This window comes from Rhamphochromis longiceps, linkage group LG15, assembly GCF_057381845.1.
Source record: "Rhamphochromis longiceps isolate RC_006_pf linkage group LG15, R_longiceps_female_GT1.1, whole genome shotgun sequence".
In the NCBI taxonomy this organism is placed as follows: domain Eukaryota; kingdom Metazoa; phylum Chordata; class Actinopteri; order Cichliformes; family Cichlidae; genus Rhamphochromis; species Rhamphochromis longiceps.
The window spans coordinates 27,166,030-27,181,007 of record NC_140571.1 but is presented as its reverse complement, the minus strand read 5'-3'; the positions used below and the strand labels follow the sequence as shown (position 1 = coordinate 27,181,007).

At 42.1% G+C, this 14,978-nt stretch overlaps 1 protein-coding gene across 1 annotated transcript in view; it reads left to right on the top strand.

Annotated features, from left to right (window-relative positions):
* Positions 1-14,978, top strand: part of nmbr (neuromedin B receptor) — a 76,052-nt gene that overhangs the window by 15,800 nt on the left and 45,274 nt on the right. Inside the window, exon 2 of the mRNA XM_085382927.1 lies at positions 11,403-11,544. Coding sequence (XP_085239053.1) covers positions 11,403-11,544 — 142 coding nt within the window. The remainder of the gene's footprint in view (positions 1-11,402; positions 11,545-14,978) is intronic.

The window sequence follows — 14,978 nt, the reverse complement described above, 5'->3', positions numbered from 1 at the left end:
AAGCACTATACGAATACAGGCCATTTACCATTTATCATATGTCTGCACTTTGAAAGGGCGCAGATTGGGATTGCTCAGTGTTGTTTAATTAGGAATCTGAAGGTAAGATTAAACATGCTGGTGTCCTGTGGCTTTGAGATACATTTCTGAGGGGCTTCTGAGAAACAAATCGCAGAGGAGTTGCCTTTTTGTTGAATGTTTGTGACACAACTGCCACAGATGAAAGGAGCAGTCGTCATTGTTTCAGCATGATTATCACCCATATTAACCTAAGAGAAATCTGAAATCATGTCATATATAGCATTATGTCATTTACATGTAATTTTGTGATTATGTATAATTTTCCAGTCTTGCAAGCCCATAATCTTGACTGTGAATAATGACCTCTGGACAGATGAATCATGTGTGTGGTCGCAGTTATAGCAGACATGTTTGGCAGCTGACCCCTTTTTACTTTAACTCCAGCTTCAGAATTGCTATTCTAATCACAGGCATGTGATGTCACAGCATGCATCCAGAGGGAAAAAGACGTTGGGAAAGTACAGACGTAGCTCATCCCACAGTGGGAGAAACAGTAGTGAAGCGTATGTATTCAGTAGATGGATGTCAAATAAAGCACTTTCAACCAGGAGTCAGGGCTTTGGGCCCAAGTGAGACCAACAGTTAGTTATCCATCGTTACCTTTAGAAGTTGTTGACTTCCTTTTCTTCCACTTGTCTCATTCAGGGTCGTGGAAGGGTTGGATACAACCCCAGCTGCCATAGGGCAAGAGGCGGGTTACACCCTGGACAGGTCGTCAGTCTGTCAAAGGGCTAACTCAAAGACAGGCCACCATTCACAGTCTTTTCAAGCTGTTAGCGGATATTTTGTGTTTTTTCTGTCAGAAAACTTCTCCCTCGTGCAGTTGTTTCGCAGCCTCACAGCAGAAAATCTATTCATGCAAGAACCTCGTAGCACCTGCAGTGGTGGAAATGTTCTGGTTTCAAGTTGCTTTGCTCCCTGAGGGACCGAGCTTTGAATTCTCCATCATAACAAAGTGCTTGAAGAAAGTGTGGAGCCATCTCTTCAAAAGCTGAACTAGAAGTATAACATCTTGGTTTTTAACTGACTTTAAAAATTATTAACATATTTTATTCTGAATTTACTGGTATTTAAATAATTTTTAGGTTCTCTTCTAAATTTAGCTAATTTCTAAGAGAATATTTTAAATATATATATTTTAGTCTATTCTTAAAATATTCTTGAGAGCTTGTCAGTGTTTATTTCCTACATTTTTCCTTTCGTATATTCATAACAGGTTTATTTTAATGTGTCCTGTTACTGAATCTGTTCTGAAATAAGACTTAACTGTATGAGTGATAGGGGAAAAGGTAAAACTCTAGAACTGGAGTGCTTTCTCTGGTTAATGACGTTTGGTGACAAACAGCTTTATAAAATAGGAAAAAAAGGTCACATGACTACTCTTATCTAAAACGCTGCAGTCCAAAGTCAGATGATTTTGATTGGCCAGATATCTTAAATATAACCTTTCCCTGCTTCTATCAGCAGTCACATTGGTACTAATGACTGGACTCCACTGGCTCTGGTGACAGCCTTACACGCTCTGGCATGATAGGCTGTCACACATGAAGACTTGAAAATGAGTGGGAGGAGACTTTGACAGATGATGTGACATTCTTCTCTCCTTCTCCATACTTTCTCTGCCCAGTTCATCTTGGTTTCATCTCTCCAAAGATTTTTTCTCCCTCCAAGTCCACTCTGGCCTAGGAGGTGCAATGAGATGTTCAGCCTATGTAGCGGCAACAAATAAAAACTTGACAAGATTAGCTTGTCAACATTTTGCTTCGTATGTGCCATCTCCTCTGTTAGTTGTGAGAATGCTAAAATACAGTATCCACGCACAACCGTGGAGATGTTTAGCTGATTACAGAATCCATCTGTGGAGGGAAGGTAGAAATGAGCCAAGTAACAGTCAGCCAGCAAGAGAAAATCTGGCTGCTGGACAGACTTGTTGAAAATCTGTTTGCTTCACAGTGTGATGCACTGAGCGCCTCTCAAGTCATTTCTCAACTTGAAACTGCACCACCACACTGCTCTTACCAACAACAGCTTCCTGACGTAAATGAATGTGAAGCATTGTGTCAATCTCAATAGATTAAAGTTTAGAATAACATGAAGCAGGTATGAATCCAGCAGGTGTGATGAATGAAGGGTTTCAGAAGCAGAAGGTCGCTGGTTGCGTGAGAGTCTCTTCAGACTTGTTCTGTATAAACAACTGAGATAAATGCTGAAGGTTCCCACTCAGTTTGTTTTTATCTTCTAAAGCAGAAATTAAATCAGACATTGTTGATATTGTACTCTGCAGTGGAGTTGACTCATAATTACACAACCTGTTTTCCTGGAAATTACATTGTGGTGTTTTGGTCTGTGTTTGAGGGACACATAACTGCTCTCTGGAGATTTTTCAAAAAGTTTATTCCAAAAGGTTTCAGTAAGTTAACAAACACAGTTCTCACTACAGTTGCTTTATTGGTGTCTTGTTCTCTGACATTTTAGACGTTGATGGGGTTTCTTTACTTGAATGACTGAGCATGCAACAGTCAATCCTTCTTTAAAGGTTTAGGAAAAGATGATTTACCACTAAAAGCTCTGTTTTATTGGTTTTATGGACGATGACCCCTGTCAGAGGATAACCTAGAAAAATATGTAGTCCAGCCACTAAATATACTTATTTTTAATTAGAGTGATCTGATCCCAACAAACTAAATCTGCAGAAGCACGGCAGTTTTGGTGGGATGTGTTAATAGAGAGAGGAAATGAAACAAATAAACTATGTTAAAACACTGCACTGATAATGAAGCCACTCTTCTGTCTGGTAATTATCTTTTTGCATCAGCATGGATATATCCATAGATCTTCACATCTCTTTGAGTCACAGTATACTTGTGAGACTCAGGTGAAACTATCATATTCTCCTCTGCATGAAACTGAAAAATAACACCAGCAGAAACTCTGAGAATCATCTTTAGCTGAGTTGAACTTTGCTGCAGGTGACCTGTGATGACAGCTTCTGTTGTTCACAGTCACTGGATAAAAGCCAGACTTTAGAAAAGCATCTGTCCTGCTGGGATGATGTTGTGAATTGCAGGTTGAGGGCCCAAACTCAGGACTCTAAAAGTCAGGCAGAAAGTAACAAAAAATGGACCTTTTATTAAGTTGATGGAAAGTCAAGCAACAAGGAAAAATCTAGCATTTCAGTGATTAGCCAGGCCGCCGATGAAGGCAGGTAAACAGATGCTCTGACAAAGAACAAGAAGAGACAGGACTATTTATACACTCTGAGGGCTAATCAGGAGAGTTGAAAACAGCAGGGAAACAAGGGGCAACTGAACACAATCAAGGAAATGAATAGATAGAAAGTAAAAATCAAGACAGGGCATGGGAGAAATTGACAACAAGTAAAAGTAAGTAAAACAGGAAATAAGAGGACCAAACTTAACAAGGACAAGAAAACTCAGACACAATACACAGAGAGCCACGGGAACGCTGGAATAACAACTGAGGACATAGAGCTGTCGCTATAGAGCCAGCATTACTCAAATAATGGTAATTATTCAAGAAACATGAGGTCTTACTCTTGAAAACAGAAATTGAAAAACCTAAATGGAAGCTAATCCTGAAAAGCAGAATAAGGAACAAAATACAAAGACCGTCCCACATGAAGACTTGAAAACGAGTGGGAGGAGACTTCAGAACGGAAATCAAAAACCAAACATGATTTAATTTTGGCTGATCTCACATTGACGATCTGACATGCCCGGAAAGCTTCCAGATGGGTCTCACGCTGATTTCTGGCACCGAATACTTTGTGATTTCATGTTGGATGTCAAACTTGCCCTGAGACAAGAAATAAAGATTTTAGATTCAATTTCACATCCTAACAGAGCACACGGCGTCTGCGTATATGGCCCAAAAATGTTGTATTTGGACACCCAAATTAAGACTTTCAAAAAAGGGCAACTTGTGTCACGATCTACCCTGAGAGCAGAAGATGATTCTCTCACTTCTTCTCACACTAAAACTATGTTTTCTGTTTGGGTTACATCTGTGCACCCCCATTTTAACCATCCTAAATACATCTGCATCATCTTGTACTTTATATCCATTTTTTGCCATCCAGCTTATTCAGCCTGGGGACACAGCTTTAAACTCTGAGCTCCTATATGACATAAATAAAAAATAAATGATTGCATTAATAAAACATGAAGTGCGCTACAGTGATATGATGTAAGATTTATGGGTGAGTGTGAGGTCCATGAATGAATCTTTGTGCAGACCAGTCCAAAATCCCCCTGAGCCCGTCTGTCAGTCACTGAATGTACAGCAGGGGAGAGAGACCAGGTTTGAGTCCTGAATATGAAACTGTACCGAGTCACAACGCAAATCTGTGACATGCTGGACGGGGTCACAGTGACACCAGCTCTGGAAAAAGTCTGCTTTTTATTAACATTCTGACAGTTTAACACAAGCAACAGCAGGACAGAGACTTAGTGCAGCATCTTTGTAGAGATGATTTTGTACAGAAGCAGGAGAGAGTCCCCCCCCCCCCCCCCGGACAGATTTTAACTGCAGAGAGGAGCCAAAAAGTTTTCTTTCATACTCCTGCTCCTGTCTTGAGAGAAGAGAGGAATGAAACCAGAAAGGCCAAAAATCCATATCGAAATAAAACTGAAAAACGATACTTTAGCGGTGAGCGCAGAGCAGCTCGGCAGGGAATAAAATGAATGGCATCCATAAACCAGTGCTTTTGTAAAACAAGGGAATCCATTTCTTTACATGCTGTGGATGATGCTGACCTGACAAACACATTTAATTCTTTTTTTCCTCATTTTTAAAAAGATCCGACTTCTTAAATAATGTTTCCAGGCTGAGGGAGCCTCTCACACCTCGAATGAGTCATAATCATAAAAGATGAGGTTGTTCATGATTGATGTCAGATTAGATCCACTGCAGTTTGTTTGTCATTCTAGACAGAGCACATAAGCATCTTGGAAAACCAAAATCTCACATGAGCATTTTGATTTGCAGATAAAGCCCCTGTGGATCGAATATATTACACTTTTTAACTGATAGCATTCAGCAGGTTTCTGTAACTGGTTGTCTGTGGCTTTCCACAAGCCTGTGTTCCTTCTCCTCTGCCTCTATCATCTACACCAGGGGTGGGGAACTCCAGGCCTCAAGGGCCGGTGTCCTGCAGATTTTAGATGTGTCCTTGATCCAACACAGCTGATTTAAATGGCTAAATGACCTCCTCAGCATGCCTTGAAGTTCTCCAGAGGCTTGGTAATGAACTAATATTTTGATTCAGGAGTGTTGACCCAGGGTGTTGTTTAAAAACCTGCAGGACACTGGCTCTTGAGGCCTGGAGGTCCCAACCCCTGATCTACACGGATAGCTACAAACTTGTGGGAGCCAAGTTAAGATAGTTCATATGTTTTAGTATTTATATTTTGCTGTTGTTAAGCTTGTTTGTGTAATTAATAATTTAGGAAGTAAATGCATGTTTATGGTGGAACTAAAATTATTTTATTGCTGTGTTGGTTTGGTTACGTAGTACCATGATTACATGTGCCTTAAAGACTCGTGCTTATAGTAAAATCCGGGCATCACGGATGTATGCAAATTAGGGCATGTGGTGCGGGAGGGGGGAGAGAGAAAAAGAGTTAACACGGCATAAGCTATAGGCGGCAGCAGGGTAGAACAGAGCCACACGGTTTTCCTACCGTAGTAGGTTATTTTGTTGAGGATAAGTTAAACCTGACCACTCCTGTAAGATGCAAACTGTGGAAAAAATTTTTTGTTACATCTTTTCACATCGGAGTCCCGTGGAGTTCTTTTTCCTCTTCAAACTGACGTACGCGAGTGAAGCACGGGAAAACTGGTCTCACGGCTTATACAAAACTTCTTGGCCATTTTCTGATGGCCATGCAGTCTCCTCTTCAGGGTTCACCGTGAGGTCATAGTGGTGTTCTGCCTGCACTGCTCAGGTGGTGTAATGAAAACTTGTTGACCTTAATGTGATTAATACTAAGAAAATAATCAATGATTTCCAGAATGACAGCAGTACGCCAAAAGCTGGAATCATACACCGCGGAAAAGTCTAAATTGCGGATACTCGGAAATAAATATCAGTGTAAATCCGATGCAGACAAAGTCAGTGATTAAACAAGGAAAACAAAGAATTTACTTGTTGCACACTATTTCTTACCATTTCTAAAAATATCTTGTGTCATTTCTTTATTATTTTACAGAAAGTCTTTTAACATTTTCTTTCATGTGCTGCAGTGGGCTTTCTGTGAAGGACAGGGATAGCTCAGTAGGTAAAGTGTCCCTGTTTTATTTTGTCCCCCTGTCTTGTTAGATTCTGTTCAGCTGTGTCTCATTTTCCCCAGTGTGTCCTTTCTTTCTAACTACCTCATGTGTGTATTTAATGCCTCAGTTTTCCAAAGGTCTTTGTTTTTCTTCATGGTGCACTCCTCTGGGGGTGTTTCTTTTGGCTCAAAAGATGCATGTCTGGCTCAGTTTTGCTTTGTATTTTCTGTGAGTTCTAGCAATTAAGCTATCCTTTCCTGTCTGCTACATAGCGTATCATGACAAAAATCTCTTATTTTACTTTTGCTAAGGTCTAAGGTTTGAGCTAACAGGTGCGGCTGTTTAATTTAGCTAATTGAAGTCACTGTACTGTATTAATGCTGTTTGTTTGGCAAATACTGCTTGCTGGAGTTTTAATGAGTGAATTTTCTGGATGTTATTTCTGTTACGTAGCATTAATGTGCCAGTGTCTGTCTGTATGATGCAAGTGTTCAGTTGATAGATATTGCTAACCAACCTTGCTAATATTCCAGACTGATTTGAGGCAAACTGGTTCACAGGTTCAACATTTTAGCCCTATAGTTTTAGGCAGGACTCAGACATGCTTTAGAAGTTATCAGTAAAATCTGAAAATCGTTTCTAAAAACCTACAGGAAATGTGTGGCATGAACTGCAGTATTGTAACCTCAAGAAAATAAAAGCTGACTCTTTTCACCTTGGTGGGTTAAAGCAACTTATCGATAATGTTTTTTAATTGGAGGAAGGAAGACAGAGCAGCTCCTTTCAGGTCAAATGAAACTATTAAAAAAATTGTTATTTAACTTTATGCTATCAAACTAGTGGACAAGGGTGGTCTTAATGGGACAGATCAAAGTGACATCTGATATAACCTCTAAATGCCTCAGACAGCATTTCACAATTTCTTTTCACTATTTCAGCAGGTGATAATCCAGGGACAAGCTAAAACAAAAGGATCCCTTTGTCCTCTGCATAGCAGGGAATGCGATGGGATGTTAGATCAATTTCCAAAGACAACTAGTGTCAAGAGAAATCAAAATAATCAATCAAAAATTGAACCTTGGGGTACACCACAGATTTCAGATAATGATGAAAATTAAAACCAACTCAGTGTGGCAAAGTTAATGCAAACCTGTGCTTCAAGAAGGGCTATCAAAATAGCATCATCAACACATGTTAAAAACAAAAAAGTTTAACTTTGATGCAGAGAAAGCACAGAACGTGGTGATATAAAGTGGAACTTCTTCCACTTCTTGTTTCTCTGTAGATGTGTTTTGCTTATTTGTATTTTCCCCACCTAAAGTCAGCAGTCTCATAGAACTCTATCAAAACTAACAGCCGTCCTCATCCAGCTAGAGAGAAATAACGCATGGCTGTTGGTCACTGGTATAAATTGCTGTGTCCCGTACAAACTGGATCCGCCTTCTTCAAAAGACTGGTTAAATATTGTTGGAGAAATCTATGCAATGGAAAAAATGACTTACATTTTCAGATTAAAGGAAGATATTTTCGTTGCTAAGTGGGAGAAGTGGACATTTTATGGCACCAAGAAAAAGAACAAAACATTTAAGGTCTATAACTCTGTATATCTATTGATGCATGCCCGTATAAAAGTACGTATATAAGCTGGAGTATGTATGCTGCGGAGTAAAGGCAGGCATGCATACGGTAGTTGATTAGAATTGGCACCCACACCTTTTGTTTGCTTTAGTTCTGTTTGTTTTGACTGTGTGCTTGCATGGTTATTTCTCCTGTAATGCAATACATGTTTATGTTTAAACTGTGACAAAACTATCAATAAAAATTACAGTGTCAAAAAAAAAATTGCTGTGTCCCTGTCAGCTGAATGACTGATCTGCTTGGCCTAATGAGGAATTTAAAATTCAGCTCCACGATTACACATAAAGAATAATTGTGATTAGTGTGACAAAGTACTATTGCGTCCCCTCCCCTGCCACCCGATGGATGATGTGGTTTCTCATTAAGTAACAAAGAGACTGGAGCCACTAATGCCAGCAAAAGAAAATGATGTGGTTATTAAATGATTTATGTTTGCATTCAGTGCGAAAATATGAAGTGTGATCAATGGTTAATGCAGTAATGATTTTTAGTCTTTGCACAGTGGCAGGACCTTGATGTCTAATTTGAAATTGTGTTTTCATAGAAATAGTTAAATAGTTTTTTTTTTTAGTATTCTGTTCATTTTGCAGAATAATACAAAATCATTTCAGGGCTGAATCCTTCAGTCCCTCGCATCCACTGTTGGACTTCCTCCTCACGGCCACAGGTTGGACTAAACTGCTTCTACTGCACAGGGAAGCAATACACCATTGGAGGTGTACTCTTCAGACCTGCTGCAAAGTGCTTCACCTGTGTTTGTATGAGTTTGATGAAGACTAACAGGGTCGGGGGTACCGCTTACCTTCAGCAATGAGCCCATTTTTTTTCAGCATTGTTTGCTTCAATAGAGGGAGACTCTTTACAGGCACCGCACGGAGGAAGTATGCGTCATTGTGCTTGCATTAGCTCTGTTTCCAGCTGTTTTATGACCATTTTCAAATAGAATATGAAAGACGTTTTAATGCTTTGCTGATGTGGAAAAGCTGGAATATCTTGATAAGCATAAAAACAAAAGTTACAAGATTTGTGTTGAGCACATGTTTTCTTTAAGTGATCTCTTCTTGTGGAAGGTTTTAATGTCACACAAGGAGCATCATCAACAGTTTATCTGATGCACATATGAAAGTAGCGGATAGAGAATATAAATACATTTAAATGAAAAAGCATTGTGTTTATTGTCCTTTTTCTTTAGCCTTCATTACATGTTTAGCTATAACACTCTGATTAAACATACCAAGGAAAGAAATACACTCTTTGTTGAACATATTTTAACATTTTAACTGTCTCTAATGGGTGTGGTGTTAATGCTCCTATGTGTTTGTTGCTTGTGTTTGCTTTTGATTGTGATGCACTCTTTGTCTTTAAGTGTCAAGTTCTTAGTGTGTCTCTATTCTGTCATTTTGCCTATGTTAAGTGTTTTCATGTGTCTGCACTGTCCTGGTTAGTTATAGTTCCTCACTTCCTGTTTTGTTTTGGTAGTCTTTTGAGCTCCTGTGTGGATTTTCTTTAGCTGATTGTTCACTCAGTACTGTGAGTTCATATTTGTCTTCATTCATAGATGATTTGTAACTCTGAGCCTAGGTGTTGTAGCACTAACGGGTCTAATCTTGTTGCCCTTATTGGAACACAGTTTTACTCTTGATTTTGGTGTTGCATTCTAAAACAGATTGTTAGTAATTGTAAAGTGTGCCTGATATGAGACCTGACCATCCTCAGCATTATAATGATGAGGTCTAACAATATTGCAGTGGCTAATCTTAATTATCACTATGAGTTCTTTCTGATGAATATGTTCTCATCAAAGAGGTTGAAGAGGTAAATACTGATGTGTAGAAAGTGTGAAATGTAAAAAAATAAAGTATATATATCTATATATCTATATCTATCTGAGGGTTGTAAATATTTAGAAGTGAACAGTAGGTCAAATTATATTATTTGCATCTTAGACTGATAAGAGTTCATTTCATTGTTCAGATGAGGTGCATCTCTCTTAACGTTATTATCTTCCAGTTTCACTGGGATGTTAATCTGTCTGTGCAGTGCAGTCATCAAATGCATGACAGCGGCAGATAGGAAGTTGAAACTACTTATAAAAACAGGTAGAAATGACCGAGGGGCAAAGTGAGTGGATGAGCTTCAGTCAGTGTGAGAGTGGCAGGAATCAGAAGGGAGTGGAGCAAAAGGGCAGGAGAAAAGTCAAGAAACAGGCAGGGAGGCAAAACCTGGCAGCTGATCAGAGAGGAAAGGACACCGAAGCTGCAGCAGGTATATGATAACAGAGAGCCAGGAGTATGTGATTATCATTGAGATAATGCTGTCAGACACCAGAAGCCAATGAAAACGCCTGCAGATGTCTCACATTGTCCTTTGGAAGTTGGATAAAATGAACACCAACTTAAACATTTGACATCATTCCTCCAACCAGCAGCTACACAGCAAACAGAGTTAACCCCTGAATTATTTAGTTGATGTTTACAGTCATTTAAATAAATTCCCACCCTTCAAACAAGCCTTAAAGTATGAATATTTTAACTGTTATGACTACAAAAGCAAATCTCCATGTTTCTTCATCCCTGTGTGCAGAGACTGAGACATACAGCTATGTGAAAACAGTTTTCAGTTTCTTTGTCTCTGTGTAGACAAAGAAACCCTTACTGTAAGGAGGGAGCAAATACCTGTAAATGCATTTGGTTAGTTGATCCTTAACAGGCATAAGTAAAACTGTAAATGTTTTTGCAGTTTGCTGATCTGGAGTGTTTAGGTGTGTTTTAACATAATGCCACAGAAAAGTGAGCTTGAATTCATCCACAGTGATGTGATGGACTGAAAATCACACAGAAAACAAATCTAAAAGTTATTGATGCTAAACATAAATCTACAAATGACTGAAAATGTTGTGTTCTGCAGTCTTGAGACTGAAGAAGTCACTTGGATGAGAGACAAAATGTTTCTCCCGCTGAAAATGCTACGTCCAGATGAACAGAATCAACTTTGTGCGATTTCCTTAGCTGGATGGCTGGGCATGTTACAATTACATGGACAATTACTGCATCATTGGAATGAGGGGAGTTTGGAAGGTGTGAGGAATCAGGTAGCTGAAAATGGGAAGAATGAAAAGACTGGAGAAGAGCAGTGAGGGAGCGAGCTACTTGTGGAGAAAGTGTAAGACTTTAAGTTTGCTGCTGTTACCCTGATGTTTCATCAGTGTCCACAATGAAGAGCAGCTTGTGCCCGTTTTAAAGTGTGAACTGGGCTGTAAATGTTTTTCTTTCACATAAGATTTTAAATAAGTTAACTGTTTTTGTTACCTGGGTACATGTAAAGTGTTTTATCATGTTCTTATTGTTTTATTCCATAAACGTTTTACTGACATTTCCCCCCATCCCTTGCAGGTATAAGGCCATAGTAAACCCCATGGACATCCAGACATCCAGCGCTGTCTTCTGGACGTGTCTGAAAGCTGTTTCTATCTGGCTGCTTTCCGTCCTGCTGGCTGTTCCTGAGGCTATTTTCTCCCAAGTCGTCTCCATGCAGGTACCATAACGTACATCAACTCCTGCAAACAGTACTAGTATTATAAGTTTCAAGTTTTATTGTCATATACGGATAAACAGTGTAGCCACATTTACCCGTAACGAAATTCTTTGGCTCATTCTCCTCAGCTTTACATGAACAAGGCGACAACAACTACAACTACAGCAACAAATAACAAAATACTAAACTATAAAATATTAAGAGAATTTAAGACAGTTATTTGGTATTTACATTTTGTGAAAAAAAACTTGCGCAGTGAGGATTTTAAAGTGGTTAAAGTGACAGTGTGTGTAGAGTCCAGTAGTTGTAGTGAGTGTGTAATAGTGTGTGCAGAATGTCAGCAGTCCAAAAGCCTGATGGCTTGTGGGTAGAAACTATCTCTGTGTCTGCTAGTGCGGGTCTGAATGCTCCTGAACCACCACCTATCATCATCAATTTCAGGAGCGGGACCACGCCTCATTCACGCCCCTTCCGGCCTCAGGCTATATATATATTCATGCCCCCCCTTTTTTTTCCCTTCTCTTCTCATTTTCCTTCTTTCACTTCTCGTTAATACATAGAGTTTGACAGACCACGTGACTTTCGCGCATTGCATGCCGGGAACTCGTGGCAAAACAATCCAAGTACCGCATCAAACGCAAGCATTTGCAGCACCGCAAAACGTTCATTCTCCGGTTCCAATACCTTCTTGCTTTATCTTTGTGCCCCAAAAAAGTTATGTACACAACAAAGGAGAACAATGCCGGTCCGTACAAAGACAGACTTTATGAAAAGTCAAAGAAAAGATACGAGGAAAAAATCAATCGAGTGAAAGGGTTAGACCCGTACGAGCACACAGAGTGGACAAAATACGTTAGCGTGCTGCCCAACTTTCACCACACTCATATTTATAATTATACGGTTCTTGGAGTGAGTGCATACACTCATTGTCATGGTGAATTGGATTAAAGGACTCAGGTGCGAGACTCCTTGCAGAATGACAGTGGATTTATTTACAGTGAAAAGGTGAGTTAACAGTTCAAGTCTATAATCCAAAAAGGGCAGTGCAGTGATACGGCGACCTCTCCTCACGGTGACAGTGCAGTAATAATCCACAACAACTCCTGGTGCCGGCTCCTCCTCCAATCCTTGAACCCTGGAGGCAGATGAGAAAAAACACACGCTCAATAACGAAAACGTCCTCTCCTTCACAAACCGGGTATGCTAATCATGACTACGCTACCCGGTTTAGTTCAACGTTCCAGCGTTGGTTGTGACTCAACCGCCCCGTTAAATAGGTCTGCGCTGGCAAGGTAATTCTGCACAGGTGCGATGATTCTAGCTTAGGACACTCCCCTCCGGTCAACTGCCGTTCCGTGCCACGGCTTCCGGAAGTACATGTTCCAGCAGAAAAACACATGCCCAGGATGGAGAGGAGAACACGACACAGTACACACAAACACCACAACAAATTGGCAAGACGATCAGTGAGGACCGTCTAGCCATGACAGTACCCCCCCATTAACGGGAGCCTCCCGGCGACCGACCAAATTTGTCAGGGTGCCGGCGGCGGAATTCCTTCACCATAGCATCATCCAGAATCGCAGACCGCGGCACCCAAGCACGCTCTTCCGGACCATACCCCTCCCAATCCACCAAAAACTGGAAGCCCCTACCGCGACGCCTGGCATCCATAATCTGCGTGATGGCATAAGCAGGAGCGCCGGCAACAACCCGGGCGGGTGGCGGGGGCCTGGAAGGCGGGCACAAAGGGCTGGTCCGGACCGGTTTCACCTGGGAAACATGAAACACATTATGAATCCTCATGTTGCGAGGAAGGGCCAAACGAACAGACACCGGATTCAACACAGCTTGGATCGAAAAGGGCCCAATAAAACGCGGGGCCAACTTCTTGGATTCAGTTCGTAAGGGAATATACCTGGAAGAGAGCCACACCTGCTGTCCAACACGATAGGCAGGGGCCGGAGTGCGGCGACGATCGGCCAACCTCTTATTCTGCGCCGTCGTCCTCAACAGAGCCGCCCTGGTGGCGCGCCACGCCCGCCTGCAGCGTCTCATATGATGCTGAACAGAGGGAACGGCCAGCTCACCTTCAGTGATGGCAAGTAATGGTGGCTGGTACCCCAGCGACGCTTCAAACGGAGACACACCAGTGGCTGCCGACGTGCTGGAATTGTGGGCGTACTCAATCCAAGCCAACTGGTCACTCCAGGTGGATTGGTTCGAGGAAACCACACAGCGTAACATGGTTTCCAACTCCTGATTCGCCCTCTCCGCCTGACCATTCGTCTGAGGATGAAAACCTGAAGACAAACTCACACAGGCCCCTAGTCCTGAACAAAACGCCCTCCAGACCCGGGAAGTAAACTGGGGGCCCCGATCAGAAACAATGTCTTGTGGAATCCCATGTAACCGAAAAACATGCTCGGTAAGGAGCCGAGCCGTCTCTAAGGCAGTCGGGAGTTTGGGCAACGCCACAAAGTGCGCCGCCTTGGAAAAACGATCTACAACAGTTAGTATGGTCGTGTTACCTGATGACGACGGTAGACCAGTGACAAAATCCAAAGCAACATGTGACCAGGGGCGCTTGGGGACTGGCAGAAGGTGCAAGAGACCGGCCTGGGGGGCACTGGGGGTCTTATTGCGAGCGCAGGTAGGGCAGGCCGCAACGTAGTCCCGAACATCCCTGAGAAGAGAGGGCCACCAAAACAAACGTCGCAGGAAACTCACGGTGCGGTTCTTACCAGGGTGGCAGGAGAACTTTGCTGTATGGGCCCAGTGTATAACCTTGCCCCGGACCGTTGTGGGGACGAACAGTCGTCCGTCAGGGCCCGTCCCTGGGTCCGGCTCCTGTTGCTGGGCCTCTTTAACCATCCTCTCGATCTCCCATGTGATAGCTCCCACGATGCATGTGGCGGGCAGAATGGGTCTCTGCTTCTCTCCGTCATCCGTGTGTGGTGCAAATTGGCGTGAGAGAGCATCGGGTTTCGTGTTGCGTGATCCTGGTCTGTAGGTTATAGTGATATTGAAACATGTAAAGAACAGGGCCCACCTGGCTTGACGTGCGTTAAGACGCTTAGCTGCCTGGATATACGCCAAGTTCTTATGGTCCGTCCAAACCACAACGGGGTGTTCACTTCCCTCCAACCAGTGCCTCCATTCCTCCAGGGCCAGCTTGATGGCGAGGAGCTCCCGATCGCCCACGTCGTAATTCTGTTCCGCTTGGGTCAGCCGTCGAGAGAAGTAGGCACATGGATGCAGCTTGCCACCCACCCGCTGGGAGAGAACGGCCCCCACCCCCGAATCCGATGCGTCCACCTCCACCACAAATGGTCGGGTGAGGTAAGCCTGGATCAAAATGGGAGCAGAGGAAAACAGTTGTTTCAAACGAGCAAATGCCTGCTGCGTGGAACTAGACCATAGAAAGGGCAGTT